This window comes from Sciurus vulgaris, assembly GCF_902686455.1.
Source record: "Sciurus vulgaris genome assembly, chromosome: 7".
NCBI classification, from domain to species: Eukaryota; Metazoa; Chordata; class Mammalia; order Rodentia; family Sciuridae; genus Sciurus; species Sciurus vulgaris.
Window position 1 is genome coordinate 26,999,017 of NC_136467.1, and position 20,761 is coordinate 27,019,777.

The 20,761-nt window shown below is 42.2% G+C and overlaps 1 protein-coding gene across 6 annotated transcripts in view; it reads left to right on the forward strand.

The window, feature by feature from the left end:
* Nucleotides 1-20,761, forward strand: part of NHSL1 (NHS like 1) — a 235,834-nt gene that overhangs the window by 208,454 nt on the left and 6,619 nt on the right. For 4 of the 6 annotated variants that reach the window (XM_079148018.1, XM_079148019.1, XM_079148023.1 and 1 more), the window contains exons 4-6: nt 8,777-8,966; nt 13,175-13,306; nt 17,260-20,538. In XM_079148018.1, coding sequence (XP_079004144.1) covers nt 8,777-8,966; nt 13,175-13,306; nt 17,260-20,538 — 3,601 coding nt within the window. The remainder of the gene's footprint in view (nt 1-8,776; nt 8,967-13,174; nt 13,307-17,259; nt 20,539-20,761) is intronic. The other 2 variants (XM_079148020.1, XM_079148021.1) reach the window with 1 other exon arrangement.

Sequence of the window (20,761 nt, forward strand, 5' to 3'; positions counted from 1 at the left end):
CCTTTTGATTCAACTGTGAAATCAAAGAATAAGTCATTGTTTTTTGTTCTAGTCTTGACTCTCCCCAACCTCACTTTGGTTTTAGTATAGACCAGGTCCTTCCAAAGAGGTTTTTCAGGTATTTGAAGGGAGTCCAGTTATAGGTGCCAAAGTGCTCTGCGTGAGACGATAGGGAATTTCTCTCGCGGCCCTTGTGGGGTTATAGTTGGTGGTGCGCTCACAGATTCTGGGAAGCAGTCACAGAGGCCCCATTGTCTAAGGGAAAGGATGTCAGTCATGAGTTACTCAACCTTTTGTGAAAAATTCACCCCCAAAGAGATGAATTAGACTGGAATTTTGGCAATAAATGCTTGGCTTTGATAGTAGTGATAGAAACTGAAATTTTCTTTTCTATTTCCTGTTATTCTTTGAACTGGCACCTCCGGGCCTGTTTTAGGCTTCATTGAAGGAGATAATTTTATCCGAAGGCGGACTTTGAAGAGGAGGGCTGGGGCCTTGCCACGGTCCTGAGAGCACAGGTTGGGGGCAGCTTCCCCAACTGTCAGAGCCGGTGGCTTTGCTTCCCCACGGGAGCTTCAGGTTCCTCAATGGTGAAGAGACAGAAGCCACATGTGGTTGACTCAGGACAGCCTGGGTTTGCAGCTGCCATTCTGTGTAATTATTAATAGCACCCCCTTTCTCTCTCTGAGGTATTGGTTTTGATAATAAATCCCATGGCCACCTCTCCTACCTGGGAGGGAAATCAGGAGGTTGAAGGGAATTAATGTTTGTAAAACCCATAGCGCGGTGCCTGGCACAGGGTCTGTACTCAGATGACCATGATCAGTTATTAAACCACTTGGCTTTCCAAACCAGACGTCAAAGAAAATGACTCAATAAATAGACAATGTCTGTTTTTTTGAAAATTTGGCCACTGTCCCAATCGCCCTGCCTGTTATTCCACCCACAGTTTCCTGCGTAAAGCAATGAATTTTCGAGGTTTCAACAGCTACTAAAAACTCTCTGATTTTTGTGGCTTCACAGGTCATCTAATAGAAGTCTACTCAGCGGTCAGACTGTTACTAACTTTGTAATAGTAACAAAACACTTTAGAACATTTTCAGAACTTTTCACAAATCATATCTCCTGTTCCACAAGAATCCCCTGTGAGATAGTTATGTTAGTGGTTGTTACCGTTATTTTGATGATCTGAACAGTGAGCCTCAGAAACATGAAATTACTTTCCCAAAATTACTTTGGGGTGGAAGGGTATGCATGCAGGGCCTCTTGGATTTCTATTTCTTTTTAGTATACCATGTTCATTAAATCAAAAGCGAGATTACTAAATTACCCAAGTGCTTCTCATTTATTATGCGTGCTTTTGTCACGTCTCATTCCATCTTTGACTTAGCTGGCATTCATTCATTCTTTATCTCCCTCCCAAACAAATAAACAAACAAACAGGTAGGTGCTGCTTAGTCTCAGTATACAGACACAGTCCTGATCTGGGTATTTTATAGTCTAGAAATGCTGATTCTAAATATTATTGGTTACTGAGTCTGTGTGAGTAGTTTCAGGACACAGGTATTGATGCTGGCTGTTTGTGCTCACTCTTCTGCAATGTATGACACCTTATTATTCAGTACCATTGCAGATAAGGACAAGAAAATTGGGGTTGGTCACTTGCAGGCCTTTGTGCACACACACACCAAGGCGGGTATCTCCAGTGACTTCTTGCAGTTCCTCTTGGACACATGCCAGTACACTGTAAACATGCCCTATTTGTATCTACCTTCTCTTCTGACTGGGAGCATTTTTGAGCTCTGTGCTTCTAATACGGAGCTGAGCACCTGGCACATGGAAGACTCAGGTGCCAGAGAGTGTGCTCAGTGCTCAGCTGCCACGCAGGAGAGCTTCAATTGTGCCTATAACATGAATGAGGAAATGGCATGTTAGAGATTAGGTCCCTTGCTTAAAATCATATGGTTTTAAAATATTGAAAGAAGTCTTCTCTTTCACAATAGCTTTGTTATGGTGTAATTTACCTAAATAAGCTATTCATAACTAAAGTGTACAACTTTATAAATTTTGTCATGTGTATTCACATGAGCTCATCACCGCAATCAAGGTAGTGAACACATCCATCACCCCAAAAGCAAAACCAGAATTTGAATCCAGATCTGTGACTCCAAAGCCCCTGGTTTCCTTCCAGTTGTATATATATAAGGGAATAGAGCCCTTTTTTCCAGCCCTCTCCTCCTGGTTCTCGGACGGGAAATTTGAATTCTTGAGGAAACACAAAGGAAAAGGGTGGATCAACAAACAAGGTACAATACAGCAGTGGAATGTATCCCCAGCGAAGTGAATGAATTATTGGCTCACACAACTACATGAATGTGTCTTAGAAACCTAATGGTACATCAGAAACACCACAGAGAGAGGGTTGCTCGTTTTATAAATCTAAAAACAAATGTCCACCATTTAGACATTCATACAAACACATACACACATATAACAAGAGGTAAAGAAGCGATCAATACAAAATTTGGGCTAGGGGTCACCTCTGGAGACTGGAAGACACACAGGATCTGGGAGGGGCATGCAGGTAAACGCAGGTATTAGCAATATTTTAGGTTGTGGGTTGGATAGTGAGTTCTTGAATATTTACTATGGGGTGTGTGTGTGTGTGTGTGTATTTTGCTTAAAATGATTAAAAATAGGAAATTTCTATATTGGTATAAACAGTTGTATTCTAATGAAGTATTTTCATTATTGTGAGGAAAAATCACTAATATGGGATAGTTAAAAATCCAAGATGTTTTCTTTCAGTATACACCAACAAAGTTTAGAGCTCTTGATAAAGCATCTAAGTTTGTAATCAGGGGAAAGAAGAAGTAATTGAAGTTCTCTAATAATGTGCATGTGGAAGTCACCCGTTGACCATCCTGGAATTGCTTGATGAGCTCTGATCTGTCCTGCTGTGTGGATCCCTTTCTACCACCCCCACTTTTCCTGCTTTTATTGGCAGTAGGGTGAGGTAAAGGATACAGGAAGAACAGAATTAAGTTAGGGTTGCATGCCTAAACATACTAAGAGTAGAAACTAAAAAAGTTGTAGAAGTTTTAGCAACTTACAGCACTCTCTAGGATCTTGAAAAACAAGAATCAACACAAGAGAGGTTTAATATTGGGAAGAAAAACACCAAATACTAGGTATCTTTCTTCCAAAAAGAACTGGGATGTGTTTTGGTGTCTTAAATAATGTGCAATATAATTTCTTCTATTCTCCTTCTACTCTCATGTAATAACTGCTAAATAAATGCTAGTTTTAGCTCTGACTATATTTTGGTTTTCTAGTTTTTAAAAGCAAAGCAAGTTTAAAAAAAAAAAAATTTGGCTCATCTGTGCTTCACAATTAAGCCTACTTTTGTGTCACTCACTCTGCCAAAGAAACCACATTTCAGGCCCCGCTGGCCATCTGGTGGGAGCTTGTCTGATTTCCAGGCAGGACCTGATGGTCTCTGAAATGCAGGTCTTATGGCATCCAAAAGCCAAAAAAGTACTGCTGGTGTTGCCTGCATTGCCCTTTGTAAATTTGACACAAGAAATTGTGGTTTCTTGGGTTTCATGTGTGACCTTCCATTCCTTCCAGAACCAGAGCATGGCATATTGAGGAACATTATTGACCCATAGGTAGATCTAAAAACTGCATTTAAATTCTGTCAAGCTTAATATTTTTAAAAAAGAATAAGAAAAAAAAAATGGAGTCATCCTATGTCAAGGGATTCATTAGCATGGAGCACATGAAAACCGCATGGGTCATTCTGTTCTCTACGCCAGGAGATCTGGGTGCTCAGAACATGCAGCTGGTAGTTGGTGGGGTCAGAAGAATGGCACTACTGCTGTTCACTCCATCTGCTGCCACACTACTGCCCTTTAAGATTTTTTCTTAAAGGTTCTGTTCTTATTTGGAGATATGAAAGGAGATTTTCTTTATAGACCAGAAGACCTGGTAATTTATTTCAAATATTGCCAGGTAATTGTTGTACCTGGTTTCACAGCAGAGATTTGTGGGGCAGATCTGGGTTCTAATCTGAGCTTCCCATTTGTGAACTTGCCACACATGAAGTTAACTTTCCTTCTCTTGAGCCTCCACTTCCTCCTTTATCAAACGAGACCAATGCCCACGATCAGGGCAAGGCTTAGAGCAGTTACTGAATGGTGACCTTTGCAAAGCTAAAATTCTGAAATTTTTATGCAATTCTAATTTAAAGCCTCATGAAACTAAGAGTCTCTTGGGAGATACAAATAGGATAAACAAAATAAATGTACACTAGTGATATGTACTGAAGAGAAAAAAAGTAGGAAGGGGAATCTAAGCTATTGGGAAGAAGCTAAATTGAATATACAAGTCAGACCTCAACAGGGAGCGAACTCTTGAGTAAACACCTGAGGAAAAAGAAGTAGCATATTACCTGGGTGGATATCTAAGGGAAGAACACTTCAGGTGAGTGTGGGAATGTGTGTGTGGGGCAAGTGCAAAGGCCCTGAGGCAGGAATGTACATGGCATGTATAAGGAACAGCACGGAGGGTGGTGGGGGTCAAGTAGGAGGAGATGTGGTCAGAGAGATAACAGTGAATCAGTTGACAGATCAGGTACGGTCTTGTAGGTCATAGAAAAGGTTGTAGCACTTGAACAGAGGAGCAACATGATCTGACTTATGTTACTAAAAGACCCTATCTGCTGTGTTGAGACTAGATGGTTGGAAGGAGAGGAATACCAGCAGGTGGTCAACACGGCGGAGTATGGAGACCAGATGAGAGTCCTATGGAGTAATCCAAAGCCCTCCCACATTGTGCTAGTCATCTTTCCATCACTCTAACAAATATATGATATAATAAACTTGTAAAAGAAAGTGGGTTGTTTTTTTTAAGCTCACAGTTTTGGAGGTTTCAGTCCATGACTGGTTGACCCTGTTGCTTTGGGCCTGTGTTGATGCAGAAGCCAGTGGTAAGCAAAACCACTCTGCACTTCACGGTCAGCAAGTGAAAAGGAAAGAACAGAGGAAGGGGCTGGGATGCCCTTTTGAGGACACCTGCCCCCCAAGGCCCTACCCCCTAAAGATCCCATCATCTCCCAGTAGCACGAGGCTGGAGAGCAAGCCTCTAACACAGGGGCCTTTGGCAGCCACTGCATCTTGCTGGAGTTACTGTATTATGTTCTGCCATTAAGATGCAGCAGGTTCACCATTTGACCCAGCTCTCCCACTCCTCGGCCTATACCCAAAGGACTTAAAATCAGCATACTACAGAGATACAGCCACAACAATGTTCATAGCTGCTCAATTCACAATAGCCAGATTGTGGAACCAACCTAGATGTTCTTCAATTGATGAGTGGATAAAGAAACTGTGGTATATATATACAATGGAATATTACTCAGCTATAAAGAATAATAAAATTATGGCATTTGCAGGCAAATGGATGAAATTGGAGAATATCATGCTAAGTGAGATAAACCAATCTCAAAAAAACAAAAGATGAATGATCTCACTGATAAGTGGATGATGACACATAATGGGGGGTGGGAGGGGGGCAAGAATGGAGGAAGGAGGAACTGTATAGAGAGAAAAGAGGAGTGGGAGGGGTGGGGGGTAAGGAAAAAATAACAGAATGAATCAAACACCATTACCCTATGTAAATATATGATTATGCAAATGGTATGCTGTTACTCTATGTACAAACAGAAACAACATGTATCCCATTTATTTACAATAAAAATAAATTAAAAAAAAAAAAAAAAGATGCAGTAGGTTTCCCCCTGCACCCCTCACGTTTGTCAACAGCAGACGGAATGGGAGCAGTACCATTCTGATAGCCACCCACCCTGGCTTTTTCCTTAGTAGATGGTGGTATTATAGAACAATTGCATTTGCGCATAACTCTATCTGAGCCCTGCCTCTCTGATACGTTTTCTTGCAAGAGAAGGGAGCACTTCCTACGATGGATTCTCTCTGTCAGTCGTCATAGTGAAGCAGTCCCTGGTGGTTGTCCCCTGGCAACCAAGACTACAGGAAAGTGCTGTTTCATTGTGGAAGTTATCAATTCTGACATTATCAACCAGTGAAAAGCAAAGTAGGTCAGTGGGCTGGTGAGCACCATCGATGTGCTTGCAAACCGCAGAGCGTGGTGTTCCTGCACCTCCCGTGGTGAATGGCAGCCCTTGGAAGAGGAGCCCTTGCCGTAGGTAGCTGCTCTGCTCACCAGCCTGGAGCTTTGCTTTTCCTTCTAAGCATTTTTGGTTGGGATTGGCTTCTTACGGCCTTCAGAATTTATGATGTTTTTCAAGGTTGCCTGAAAAGTTATTTCTGTGTGCATTTATCAGAAAATTAGAGTAACCTTCTAACTTACTAGATTGAGATTCAACCTCAGAGACAAGGGACTTTTATACAAACTGCCATGAAATTCTCAAATAAAAAATAATCATAATTTGTGTGTGTGTGTGTGTCTGCATTTTACAGGTAGAGAATATGTATCATTAGTCAAGAGTGTCATAACTATAAAAAGGCTGAGGTAATCGATTTACATCAGAGTGCTTAACTGGTGCCTCAAAAATCCCTTCGAGGGCTGGGGAGATCGCTCAGTTGGTAGAGTGCCTGCCTCGCAAGCACAAGGCCCTGGGTTCAATCCCCAGCACTGGGGAAAAAAAAAAAAATCCCTTCGATTATCTTACAAGAATCTGTGTGAGTCGTAACCATTTTAACCAGAATCTGATCAGACATGCATGAATTGGGTGCGATTTAGTGTCATAAGAAGACATGACACTAAGACATGACATAAGAAGACTGGCCAGGTGTGGTGGCGCATGCCTGTAACCCTAGTGGCTCAAGAGGCTGAGGAGGGCGATTGCAAGTTCAAAGCCAGCCTTAGCAAAAGTGGGGCACCTAGCGACTTAGTGAGACCCTGTCTCTAAATAATATACCAAATAGGGCTGAAGATATGGCTTAGTGGTCGAGTGCCCCCAAGTTCAATATGCGATACCCAAAAGAAAAAAAAAAGTCATCAGTGACACGCGCAGTTTATAAATTGAATATATTTGTCACTTTAATTACAAATGTAACTTCACAGTTTCCCTATGGAAAGGAAACTGCATGATCATTTTCTATGCTTTATATATTAAAAATAATAAACCAAAAGTAGATTGAGCTATCTCATGTTTTTATTTCCACAGTGCTTTTATCATTGTTAAGTACCTGCTATAAAACAGGTACTTATTAATGCAGGGATTTTGCTTTTCTAAAGTCCTTTACATGGTCACCACCCTTTTGTCCATTATATTTAATAGTGATAACACTTCCGCCTTCATCAGCTCGTTAAGTCCTCAGAGTGCCTCTGTGGATGAAGAAGGTAGGCAGTGCCACCCCAGTTTACAGCAAAGGAAACGGTTTTGGAATAGGCTTTTTGGATTCTTGGTGTAGGGCCCTACCCCTGTAATCCTTTTCAAATTCGTGGTGCTCTATCAGTAGTAGAGTTAATACAGGTATTTTGTATCAAGATAAATTCAGTAGTAATAGGTAGTTAATGGCAGTTGTGTTTGAGATTTCTAATTGATGCATTTTTGCATATTTCTTCCCTATGTCTTCTTAGAAACATGCATTAAATCCAGAAGACATCAAAATGTGCCTTTTAAAGGCAGATAAATCTATACAAACCTAAATCACAGAAGAGAACAGATTGTATATTCCCCTTAGAGAAAGTTCAGGCTGAACACAGCTGTGGTGTTAGGAGGCTGGAGAACAGTTACCCTTGTCTGGCGTGAGTGGCTGGGAGTTGGGTAAGCTGATCTGGGGTGCTGGGTACACTGATGTTCCCTCTGGGAAGCTTTTCTGGCTTCTTATTCTTCAGTAAGATTGTATTTAAATGCCATATTCTCATAAGTGGTAGTTCAGTTTAAGTGTTTTAGATTTGAAGAACAGTTCTTATACATTTACGTATATCATAAATTGCCATTTCCCCACAAAAGTCAATTACCTCTTTTGTTGTTCTTAAGCACTTTGCATTTATTTTGAGTTCATCTTGTCACAGAACCAGCTGCCACTAGCCACTGCGAAGTCCCTCACAAAATGCTTGCCAACGCAACTTTCTTGTTTACACTTTCTAAGGTGCTATGGGAAGAAAGGTATTGAAGAAGGGCTGTTGAGTGAGGATGTTAATCTGTATCAAAACAGACACTGCTAGAAATCCTTTCATGGAATTCCGATAAGGCTCAGAAGTAGCGCTTTCGTCAGCCTCTTATAATCCAACAATTTCACACTGATTTTTTCCCCACATAGATGGTTTCAGAAGAGCACACAGAGTTGAACGACAATAGCCCTACCATTTTTTAAATGTTCTTTGAGGTCAGAGCTTAAAGAAAATAAGATTGAGGCTAGAAATTACTCTGAGCAAATCTAAATTTTCATGCAAATGAACACCAATGACCACAGTCATGATGTTCTCTAGGCTTCTGAGCTTTCTGTCCACAGCAAAAACAGGGAAAACTAGAAGAACATAAAGGATTTTATGGATCAGCAAAACCCTCTGCAGCCCTCACCATTTACAGACCAAGGCCAGGGTGAATCATATATTATGGGTCATGTTCAAGAGGATATAGTTTTCTTGCAAATTATTGCTTCTGTGAAATGTACTCAGTTCTTTGGCTTTCTTTAAATCAGTCTAATTTTTAAAACTAAAATGCATTTTTAAAAAATGTTCCTGCCAGCTATTTACACATTGTGATTTCTTGTTTTCTCTGCAGTGTTCTCTTTCTTCATCAGAAGAAAGACTTATTGGCATCAGAAGACCTAAAACGCCAACCTCAGGTGACTTCTCTGACCTTAATACTCAGACCAACTGGACCAAGTCACTGCCACTGCCAACACCAGAAGAGAAGATGCGCCAGCAAGCCCAAACAGTCCAGGCTGATGTGGTGCCCATTAACATAACTGGTACGCTTTGCAGGGTAGACAAATTGAGACTGTCCTTGGGAGAATGTCTGTGGATTTTTGTTTCCTATATGATCTCAGCATTTCACTTTTACACCAAAGGGAATAGCTGTGGTCTGGCTTCCTGCTCTTTGTTGGATGAAGGGAATATTAAAACTACATATTTGTGTGCATGCATAATATCTGTTGTCTATTAGGTCAGATGCCTTTGTCACCAGAACTTGGTGTCAAAGAAGTTGATGGTTCAGCCATTCCTCTAAAGCATGGCTTTTTAAATTAAATGGCTTTTTATTAAGATTTTGGTTACATAGAACCATCTTCTAAATGCGGTCCTGGGTAAGATGGAAAATGGATATTCCTTCCTAGTACCTCCTGAAGTGTTTCTTTAAGTAATATTTGTAGAAGTGAAGAAATAATTATTTTGTGATGTTTCTGATAGATTTTTCTTGTTACCTTTTTGTTTTCTCAAGTAGAAAAAGGGAAGAATTCTTGAAATAATAATATTGAATGAATTATTACTATAATATATATAATAAAATATTTCAATATGGCGATGAAAGTATATTCTGATTTTTTATATAATTTGAATTCCACAGTCTTCAAGTAAAAATTCATTCCTACTGTATAAACCGTTTTTATAGTATGTTACATTAAGTTGGGATATGAATATTAATTGCTAAATCAGAAATTGAGCCATTAATCATTTCTGATAATTAAGCTGATAAATAATGAGGTACATCAAGCTTAAAGATGATCTTTCACAAACTTTCTATAGCTGCAGGAGGAATTGGTCAGTGGTTTGGAGAAGATATAAAATCCAAGGTGGGCACATTAAGAGTTAATAGGACTGGAGCATGCTTAACATGCACAAGGCCCTGGGTATGAGCCCTAGCATTCCCCTCCCCCCAAAAAAAGTGTGTTATATAGAAATAGATGACCGGCAGTCCTAGCAGCCGTCATTGATAATCAATCCACACAAAGCATGGCCTATCTGCCCTAAAAACAATTTGGGGACCAAAATGGATAATTTTTCATTGACAATTAGTTTGAAAACCCATAACTCTGCTGTCTTCTGAGGCTACTACTCTTTGGAAGCTTTTTCCCATGGCTTGGTGAGCTTGTAGGAACTGACTACATTTTGATAATATTTGAAGCTTTAAAAAAAAAAAAACACTGCAGGATATCCCAAAATTACATTTAAAACTCTTATTTTGAATTCCATGGGAATTTAATTGAAAGAGTGCATGAATGATTTTCAATCCCATGTCCATTTTTCACACTTTACATATACCTTAAAGAAACAGCGTGTCTTAATCTGTTTTCTTTGTAAACAGCACTTGTTGATCTTCACAATGTGTTTCTTCTCCACCTAGCTCACACCTTTCAAAGATTATTTGTATAAGTAGTTTTGTCGTAGAGTGAAAGAAAAAAGTATAGTGTTTACTGCTTGGTGAAGTACATGGGCGCATATTTTCTATTAGAAAAAAAATGACATTATTTGATTGATTAAATACAGCAGAAATGCAATTATATATGATTAAATGCCTCAAATAACATTTGAGATAAGAAGATTGTTCTATGAAATATGATAATCCTTAATAGAATTAGGGTGAAATGCATTATCTTGAGATTAGGGGGTTTAAAATAGAAAAACTAGCCTTTCAGGAGTAAAGAATTATTTGCAATGAAATACATTGTCACAACAGAAGATGGTGTCATATCTTTGAGTTTTAATTCTCTCCTGCTTGATGACTAAATGTATATGAATTACATTGCATTTGAAAGAAGACCTTCAAGTGCCACCCGAAAAAATGAATGACAGTAAAAAAAAAAATAAAAAAAAAAAATTGAGCAGTTTGTGTTATGTCAAAATGTAATTTACTTTTAATTGAGTGATGGATATTTTACAGAAATGTCAAAATTAAATACAGTACTTCATTACATACTTTCTGATCTATATTCTCTGTGTTGACATACACAGCTATATTTCTTAAAGGACTTGCTTCTGGTCTAAAGAAGCTATAAAATTTTTCAAGATTTCACTTTGGTTGAACTGATACAGTGTATACAGCTTCCTGTGGTTTAAATTATATATTTCTAAAGTCCTAGAAGATTTCTGAGATAAATATGTAACTTCTTGTAAGGAATTATTGTGTGCTCCTTAATTTGAGAGAGCATTGATCCTCTAATCTGATTTTCAATAAGACTCAGCAGGAAGAAAAAATGGCCATAAATACATTGTTTCAAATCCAAAGGGAAGCCCATCAGACCTAGGGGTACAGAACATCAGCACAGTGGGATACTGGCTTGAAATGTGATTTAATCCCTTTATTTTTAGTCCTGTGGGGACTTGACCTGTTGTAAAAGTTGAGGAGAAAAAAAAGTATATAAGATTAAAAAGAATATATATTCCACAGTCTGCCATGTGGGATAACAACTCTTCCACCTAAGAGTGGGAAGATAAGTAGAGTGGATAAACATACTTAAGCAGTTTACAAACTGCTGTGGTACTTTGTGCTGCCTAAGTTTGTTTCTAAATAGTAACCATGAATAACCAAATGCCATTTTTCAGTGAAAAGGAGTGATTCAATTCAACAGATGTTTGTTGAATAACTACTTTGTGCCAGGTATTAGGTCATAGGGGATGGTAAGGTTTATGACTCATGGTCTCTATTCTCAAGAAATGTGTAGTCTAGCAGGTGAGATCATCTTTTTAGGTCACAACTCAAGGTGGAGAGTAAATGCCTTTAATGGTGTATGTTGTAGATGAACATCCTTATATGTTTGTTTCTTCATTTTCCTTAAAGCTTGGGTGGTTTTATCTTTTGTTTTTGTCTTAGAAGCAAAACGAAACTAAATATAACTTTCTGTTAATGTTTTGCCATTCTTAATGTCTTGGTACAAGAGGTTTTTTTTTTTTTTTTTTTTCTGCTGCTGCAGAGAACTAATGAACCACTGAAGTCACGACTGGCTCCTTTAAGCCTCATTTGTGCTCTTGCACATAAGTGACCCATTTATCACAGCAGTAGTACCTTCTGGTGTTTCAGGCTCTTCTCTCAATCATTTCTGTTTTTCTCCATTCAGAACAAAGTTGCAAGAATTTGCAAGTTTGCCAGCATTTATTTAAGTCTGTTTTGAAATATGTTTTGATCATTCAGATCTTTTATTCTGTTTTGATTAGATGGTTTGCAATTTATTACTATCAAGACCGAAGTTATGTTGTCCATGGCATACCCATTATGAATGTGTGTCAGTATTGCTAAAAAGAGCGAATCTTTTTATACTTGTGCATAAGAATGATAGCAATATGTGGTTGTGTGTGCGTAAATATATATATATATATATATATATTTTTTTTTTAATCTCCTTTTGAGGAGAATAACCATGAAAAAGGTCAGTGCTGTAAACTGACAAGTAATTTAAAACAGACCAGACAGTAACTGATACAGTTACAAATTCTATTACTTGATGGTTTCCCCTGTGTGCTAATTACACAAACTTATGCTCTAGAAAGAAAGGAGTCCTGTGGATGTGGCATTCCTGGCTCGACTGTCTGAGTTAAGATTAACCTTCAACAGTGATCACAAAACAGAGAAGCAGTTCAGCTTTGACAACAGCAGTGCTCCTGGGTCTCAGTACTTTATCATTATAAGGCTTTTCATTTTTCATTACAGTTGTATCTCACACTGTAACATTCCCACAGCCTTTCCAAATCTTCAGCCTACTTGATTCAAGAAAAAGCTGTGACTCTTGATTATTTGTGTCATCATGCAAGAGGAGACATTATGTTGGTCTCTGCCGGGTGACCAAACGAATAAAGTATACTTATTGCCATTACCACATAACATGCTGATGTGGAGAGTGATATTGGTGACCTGAGGAATCCAAAATGATTGATTTTTTTTTTAAATGACACAGAATCACTCTTGCAGTGTGCTACTAACAAACTCACATTTGCTACTCTGGCTCATTTGAAGATGAGATCAACGTGTGTCCTTTGGAAGGACACACACCCAGACATTGGAAGACAGCCTTATGATGACAATGTGCTTCCCCTCCTTTTTCGCCCTTCAGCATTCATCGTCATATGACTGGCTAACATCATTATTAATCCCTTCTTATCATTTTACAACAAGCTTCTGGAAAAAAGTGCATGGTGTCAGCTTGCTTGAAAATAACATTGCTTTGCTTGTTCTACCGCTCTGCATTAGGGGAGAATTTCGATCGCCAGGCCAGCCTTCGGCGGTCTCTAATTTACACAGACACTCTGGTAAGACGACCGAAGAAAGTCAAAAGGAGAAAGACTATTACAGGCGTCCCAGACAACATTCAGAAGGAGCTAGGTATGGCTCATAGACCTGCATTCCGTTACCCTCCTCGCCGCCGCTTGGCATTACTCAGCTAACCTCGTGTGGTTGCTTGTCAAATCCATATATTCTGACAGCCAGATTCTTTCCTGAAGAGGTGCCAGGTGCAACTCTTACCTCCCATGTAGATGATTTACTGCAGGGAAGAGCGTTCGTGCAAACTTCAGTGGGATGATAGAAATTGAGTTTGCCAAGGTCTCTAGGCACCTTGAACACTGATTTTTTCCATGATTGCACTGATGGTTCACTTAGATCTTAAGTTCTTACGAACCAAAGCTCATTCTCAGACTTCACCTTACGGGGGTGGATTTCCCTACTTGCACTGACAGTGCTGGTGGCATTTTTTCATGAGAGGCAGCAATCTGAGATGGATGGTAAATGTCAGTATCTCAGAAAACAGTCGTTGATGTCAGGTACTGTCATTACTATCAGTGAAACACTTTGAGGGCTTTTTTATTCAGTGTATTTCAACCTGTGATCAAACCAATGGGGGCCAGTGGAGAGAGTCGTTGTTCACTATTCGCTTACCTGGTGTGTTTGTGCTTGTCTTTTAATACCCTTTGGATAATTCTTTCATTCTCTTCTCTGTAACAACTTCCTCTTCCTGTCCTTTAACGGGGCTCTGCAGGAATGTCTGCAGGGGCAGTTTAGCCTAGCTCCTGGGTCGGGACTCCAGCACCAGACTGCTGCAGTTGGAATCCTGACTCCGCCACTCCCTCTCTGGGTACCCATAGGCAGGGCTTACATCACCCCTGTGAGTCCACTTCCTCATCCCACAATGGGGTGGTGATATTACTAGGATCTACTTCATAGGGTTGGTTGAGGACTATGCAATGCCCTTGGTTCCTAGGATTACTATAAATATAGTAGCCGCTTTTGTCATTATGGAGAACATAATGCCTCCCATCTTGAAATTTGCCTCTTCCTCTTTCACCAACCTGTGGGTCATTTCCTCATAGATCCTTTTTCTTACATTATTTACCTTAATTTACTATTGAAGGTTTGTACTCTAGAAACTCAGAATCTTGGTTTCTCAAACTGCCTACTAGTCTTTTAGTCAAAATGAGCGTATCCTAAAAATAGTGATATCTCTAGTGCTTGGCTTCCAGTTACCCCCGCGCCTGCCTAAATGCCTGGCAGTGGAGAGGGCACACTCCTCTTTACCTGGCATTTTCTCTTCTACTGCCGTTTGTTCTACAGTATCTGTGCTGTGCCTTCTAGAGTACAGCAACATTAGGACAAGAATAGCAAAGCTCCGCCTCTGCCGTAGGTGGCTCCTGAGGCTCAGCTGATGCACAGGTGCCTGTCCTGTCCCCTAACAGAAAGGTTTGGTCCGGACAAAGGCAGGACTGCAGCTGCTCCTGTCCTTCAGGCACCTTCTCTAAATGTGTGCCTTACTGTCACCTGTACTTTCTCCTTCTCAACACTTACCCGTGGGTCATTCTTTTAGGCTCTTTTCTTCTTCTTGAGACAGCTAACAGATTTGAGAAACGGATCTGTACTGCTACGCTCAGCAGGTGTTTAATAGGCTCATTTCTTATGCTACTCGGGTAACATACTTTAGCTGGTCTTTTTAGGAGCTGTGCCTTAACCCAAAGGAGTGACTTTAGGACAGGCAGTTAGGCCTTTTGTAAGATAACAAGGTTGATGTTTTGAGGTAAGCTGCATTTTAAGTGGATTTCCATTTGGAATAAGTAGGCGCTGGATGACTTTGTGTAAAAAGTGGAAGAACAGTTTAGCCCAGATAAAGATGTACGTGCACTTAAGTATTCCGCGACATACGTGCCATGGCTAGGACATGTAATATGAAGATTAGAACCTGAGAGTTACAAACCTTATCATTTTTATTATTGAACTAACAGTGTGAGCCAATAACTCAGTTGCTGCTTGGATCTTACTGAAGTGACCTGTCCAGCTAGGGAGATCTTAGTTTCTATAATTTTAATATTTTTTAAATTCATCAATTTGGGTCCCTGAAACCTGTGTTCACTTCTCTTTTGCAAGTAACATGGAACCACCACTAATGCTAGAGGAAAGAAAATAGCTTTCCCCACATCATCTGTGTTGTGACTGTTGCCAGACATGAGACAGTGTCAATCCACAGCCAATGGCATGGCCCGGATGACAGCTGGAGGCCCCTGAGACAACTGTATCTAAGCAAGAGCTAGTCTTTTAAAAAATAGACAATTAGTGACTCTAATTTTTAATAGATATGTTAGTTGAAGAACTGGTGGATGGAATGAGAGAAAGTAACATTTGAATAGAGTTCAATTAAGCAAAAATACTGGTTCATATCTTTTCCTCATCCTTTTGAGACCTAGTTTACCTTGCTGTGTCTCCCAGTATTGTACTTACAAGGACTCTGGTTTGGAAGTTTGAACTACTTACCTAATGATTATCAAAAACAGACACTTTATAGTTTCTTTTAAATTGGTCTTCCTTTAGATAGAAAAGACCAGAAAGTGTGACTGAATCAAACTAGACACACACGCACACACACACAAAAGATTCTCTGAGGGAAAAGTGTTCATTAGGAAAGACACACCTTGTCTACGCCACACTGCCCAGATTGCCAGGAGTTGAATTTTAAATATATAATAATAAATTACCATACAAGGGTGCTTCCTTGAATTGCAGTGATTTATTGTGCTTAGAAATAGGCATTTTTTTACTTCAAAATCCATAAATACTGGACTCTGGAGACTAGCCAGCATATAGCACTTTAAAAGTCCAAGTGTGATCTTGAATGTTTACTTCCAAAAGCTCATCTGAGGTCCAATTTGTTGCCTTCCATTTAAATGAATTGGACAAAATTTTGAATTTTTTCTTGAATCTTTACACAGAAATCGATCTGAACATCATGTTATAAGGTTTGATCTTCTAGAATCAGATAGGATTATTTTGTTGGTGTATAATTATGTTTGCCTACTATCCCCACACATAATTCTTACTGAATGAAGACAAACAACATAGAACCATGGTTTTGCTACTATTTTTTTTTTTTTTGCTACTATTTTTAAAGATTTAATTTGTTCTAAGAATTGATTTCATTTTCTCAGTACACTTCGAGTAAGTTCTTGGCTTCACATTTTTTTTTTTTTTTTTAAGCTCTGTTCTTTTCTGGGTGGCTTGACATCTGTGTATCTATACTGAACAATTTTTCATGTCCGCTTCCTTCTCTTTTTGCATGATTCTTTCCTTATTTTTAACATACTACTCTGTTTGGTTGTGAGACTCCAAGAAATAAATAATCCTAATTTGAGGAAATGTTCACTGGATCAGTTCCTGCTGCTCTCTCTGCACCAAAACACAACAGATTGCTATTGAATTTTGAATGTCACCAACAGACAGATGATAATGGCTTAAGATGGATAATGAAATGTTTGAAACGCAGATGGGCCTGTACATCAATTTTCTTTTTCTTAGGATTTCCTTCTGACATAAAGCATCAGATGTAATTAACATAATTTTATACCAATATCCCTCATAAATGGTATTTCTGTGGCCCTATAGTTCCACTAGTGCACTTATGTATTTTGGGGAAAGGGTCACAAGTGGGTAGTGCTGGGTCACTGCTGGGCAGTCCCCTGGTATGCGGGAAAGGGTGCATTGAAGTCTTTACTGGAATTTGGTTATTTGAAAAGTAAAGACTCCACAGAGCACCCGGAAGCCTTGGTCACCAAGGGCGTGTCTGAGAATTCCACCTGCAGTGCTCAGATGTAGGGGGAAGACTTGAAGTACAAATTAAGGAGGAAATGCATGAAATTGATAATAAGGTTTTTATTTTAGGAGACATCAGGAACTATGTAAATTCAGTTAGGTACCTACAGGAGAAAAAACAAAAACTAAATCGGGGGTGCTTAGGGTCCAGGTGACAACCTGTGGATTCCTATTTTCAGGTAACGAACCTCTCTCTGCTTTCTCTCCAGCATCAGGCACTGGCCAAGACGATGTTGGTGGCCACTCAGTGTACACCCCAGACCACTGCTCCACGTTAGGAAGACTGGATAGCTGCCGGTCTGCTGGGCTGCGCTCAGAAACCAGGGACTCCAGCTGTCAGACTGAGGACATGAAAGTTGTACCTCCTTCCATGAGAAGAATCAGGGCATACAAGGGTCTTGGCATTGCTGCCCAGATGAGCCACTTCTCGGGCTCCTCAGGCAACATGTCTGTGCTGAGCGACTCGGCCGGTATTGTGGGCCCTTCCCGTCTCAACAATGATGCTGGCTTCCATAGTCTTCCACGTTCCGCAGCTAGAGTGAACGTTCACTCCCTGGAGGCAAGGTTGGGTGCCCTGGGCCCCACAGAAGACATGGAGGGCACTTTCCACCAGAGGGCTCACTCACAAGGAGATGAACACTTAGGACACTTAGGAGGTGCCTCTAGGACTGGGCCACTTTTGAGGCCCAAATCCCAGGAGCTAAGGCACTTTGAGAGTGAAAACATAACAAGCCCAGCGTGTGTGGTCTCTCCTCACGCGACCTACTCAACCAGTATCATCCCAAATGCCACACTTCTGTCCTCTTCAGAGGTCATTGTCATTCACACTGCTCAGAGTGCAGGGCAGCTGGACAGTAAAATGACCAGTTCATCCTCATACTCCAAGATGAAATCCAGAGACCACCTCATCCCCAGACACACTGTGAAAGAGGATCATCAGGCCCCCAGTCATCACTGGGGTGAGGGACAGTCTTCCATGGCCTTAGATAACCATTCCCCTGGTGCTACCACACTGTTGTCCCTCTGTGACTCAGAGGTTTCACTAAATGCCCCAGCAGATAGAGAGAATGGGTCCCAAGCCATGTCCTATAATTATAGAAACAGCCTGAGCTTCCCAGGCCACCCCCAGGATGTGGATGGGAAGAGTGAATCTAGTTATTCGGGGGATAGAGGGCCCGGCAGCTCAGAGCCTTGGGAATTCAAAACCTCTGACAATGGGCGGGCGTCTCCGCTGAAGCCACATCTGGCCACTCCTGGTTACTCCACCCCCACCAGTAACATGAGCAGCTGCAGTTTGGACCAGACGTCTATCAGAGAGGATGCCAGGTCCTTGTATTCAGAGGATCACGATGGCTGCTACACAGCTACGCACGGCGACTCTGGCCGGGGGTCTGGAAATCAGTGCAGTAGCAGCGATGGCTTTGGGAATCCCAGGCACAGCGTAGTCAATGTTTTCGATGGAAAGTCTCAGAAAAGTCAAGGGGAGCGGCCACCGTACCATGATAAAACATTTTCCAGAAACATCTCTTTGAAGAAAGCGAAGAAACCTCCCCTGCCACCCTCCCGGACAGACTCTCTCCGCAGGATTCCCAAGAAGAACGGCCAGTCTCACGGGCAGGTGCTGAACGAGAGCCTCATTGCCACACTTCAGCATTCGCTGCAGCTGAGCCTGCCAGGCAAGAGCAGCAGCTCGCCCTCCCAGAGCCCCTGCAGTGACTTCGAGGAGCCCTGGCTGCCCCGTTCCCGGAGCCAGAGCACAGTCAGCGCCAGCAGCAGCATGACCTCCGCCACCACCCCCAACGTCTACTCCCTGTGCGGGGTCACCCCCTCGCAGAGCGACACGAGCAGTGTCAAGTCAGAGTATACTGACCCTTGGGGCTACTACATCGACTACACAGGCATGCAAGAAGACCCCGGGAACCCAGCAGGGGCCTGTCCAGCCAGTAGTGGGGCACCCACTGGAAATGGGCCAGTCCGCCACGCCCAAGAGGGGTCCAGGACCACGATGCCCCAAGTGCCTGGTGGTCCTGTCAAACCAAAGATCACATCACCAGAGAAGTCACAGAGAGTCACCTCTCCATCCAGTGGGTATTCCAGCCAGTCAAATACCCCCACAGCACTCACCCCTGTGCCTGTGTTTTTAAAATCAATGTCACCAGCAAATGGGAAAGGGAAGGCCAAGCCCAAGGTACCAGAAAGGAAATCCTCACTGATCTCTTCTGTGTCCATGTCCTCATCGTCCACTTCTCTCTCCTCTAATACTTCTACCGAGGGAAGTGGCACTATGAAGAAGTCGGATTCAGCAGGGGCCTCGGCCCTTGCTCCTCCTCCTCCTCTTCCTCCGCTTCCAGCTCCCTATCCTGCTGACAAGTCCCCTGTTCTTCCTCCCCCTCCTCCTTCAGCAGATGGCTCCCTGAGCTCTCCTCTGCCTCACTCTCCCGTGTTCCCCCCGCCACCCCCAGAAGCTCTCACCCCCTTCAGCTGCCCCCCTGACGGGTGCCTCCCGGCTCTCCCAGTAGTGCTCAGCCCCTCTCCTCCAGATCCATTGACTGCCTTGCCATTGCCTCCACCTTTCTTGCCCTCCCCAGAGCCCCCCCCTCCTCCACCACTTGACCCCAAATTCATGAAAGACACCAGGTCTCCTTCCACAAGCTCTGACCAGCCGGGGTCCTCCCGGGAGTTCTTCCGGCGGCCTTCAAACAAGGAGGAGAACAGCAGGCCACCGCTGCCCCTGATCACCACGGAGGCGCTGCAGATGGTACAGTTGAGGCCCGTGAGAAAGAACTCGGGCGCCGAGGTAACTCTGTTGCCTGAACCAGCAGCTCAGGAACAACGAACTCCAACTGCTCCACAGTATCACTTAAAGCCATCTGCTTTCCTGAAATCCCGAAATAGCATAAATGAAATGGAGAGTGAAAGCCAGCCTGCCTCTGTGACAAGCTCGCTTCCACCGCCTGCCAAGATCCCAAGTCAGGGTGACCATGACAGTGCAGCGGAGCTTGGCAGCCCTCTGAGCCTTAGCCATGGAGCTCCAGGTCCCGGGCTGGGCGCTGGGAAAGCAGAGGTTCGGCCTGGCCCCAGCACGGCCCCTCTCCCAGACTCTTCACCCAGCAGAAAGCCACCTCCCATCTCCAAGAAGCCCAAACTGTTCTTGGTGGTGCCACCTCCACAGAGAGATTTCGCGGCAGAACCCTCGGAGAACAGGAGGGAAGTCTTCCGAAACCCCAGCTGGGCAGAGGAGGTTTCTGTGCACAGCAGAGAGGCAAAAGAGAGTTCTGCAGCCCGAGCTGCTTCTCATGCCACCGACCCTGACAGCTCAGTTCTGGAGGGAGGAGCTGCAGGATCCCTGTACCCCAGCAGAGTGGAAGCCAATGTCCCCATGGTACAGCCTGATGCCTTACCAGCCCCCACGCAGGAAGAGCCAGCCGTGAACAGTGAGGATGTTGGGGGCAATGCGGAGAGCTGCCTGTCTGAACAGGAGGGAGAAGGTAAGTCTGGCTTCTCTTGCTGTGCACCTCTGATGATCTATCTGCAGCTGAGCCAAATAGGACTACTGAATGCACTCATGTGGAACCCGGGTAGACCAGATAAGATTTATGGTAAAGCCAGCAGTCGGTGGGCTTCTTAAACATTAAATTACCAACTTTGCATTTTATGAAATATTTTAAAAATCCAGATCTAACACAAGAGTTTATAGAATGGCAGAAAATA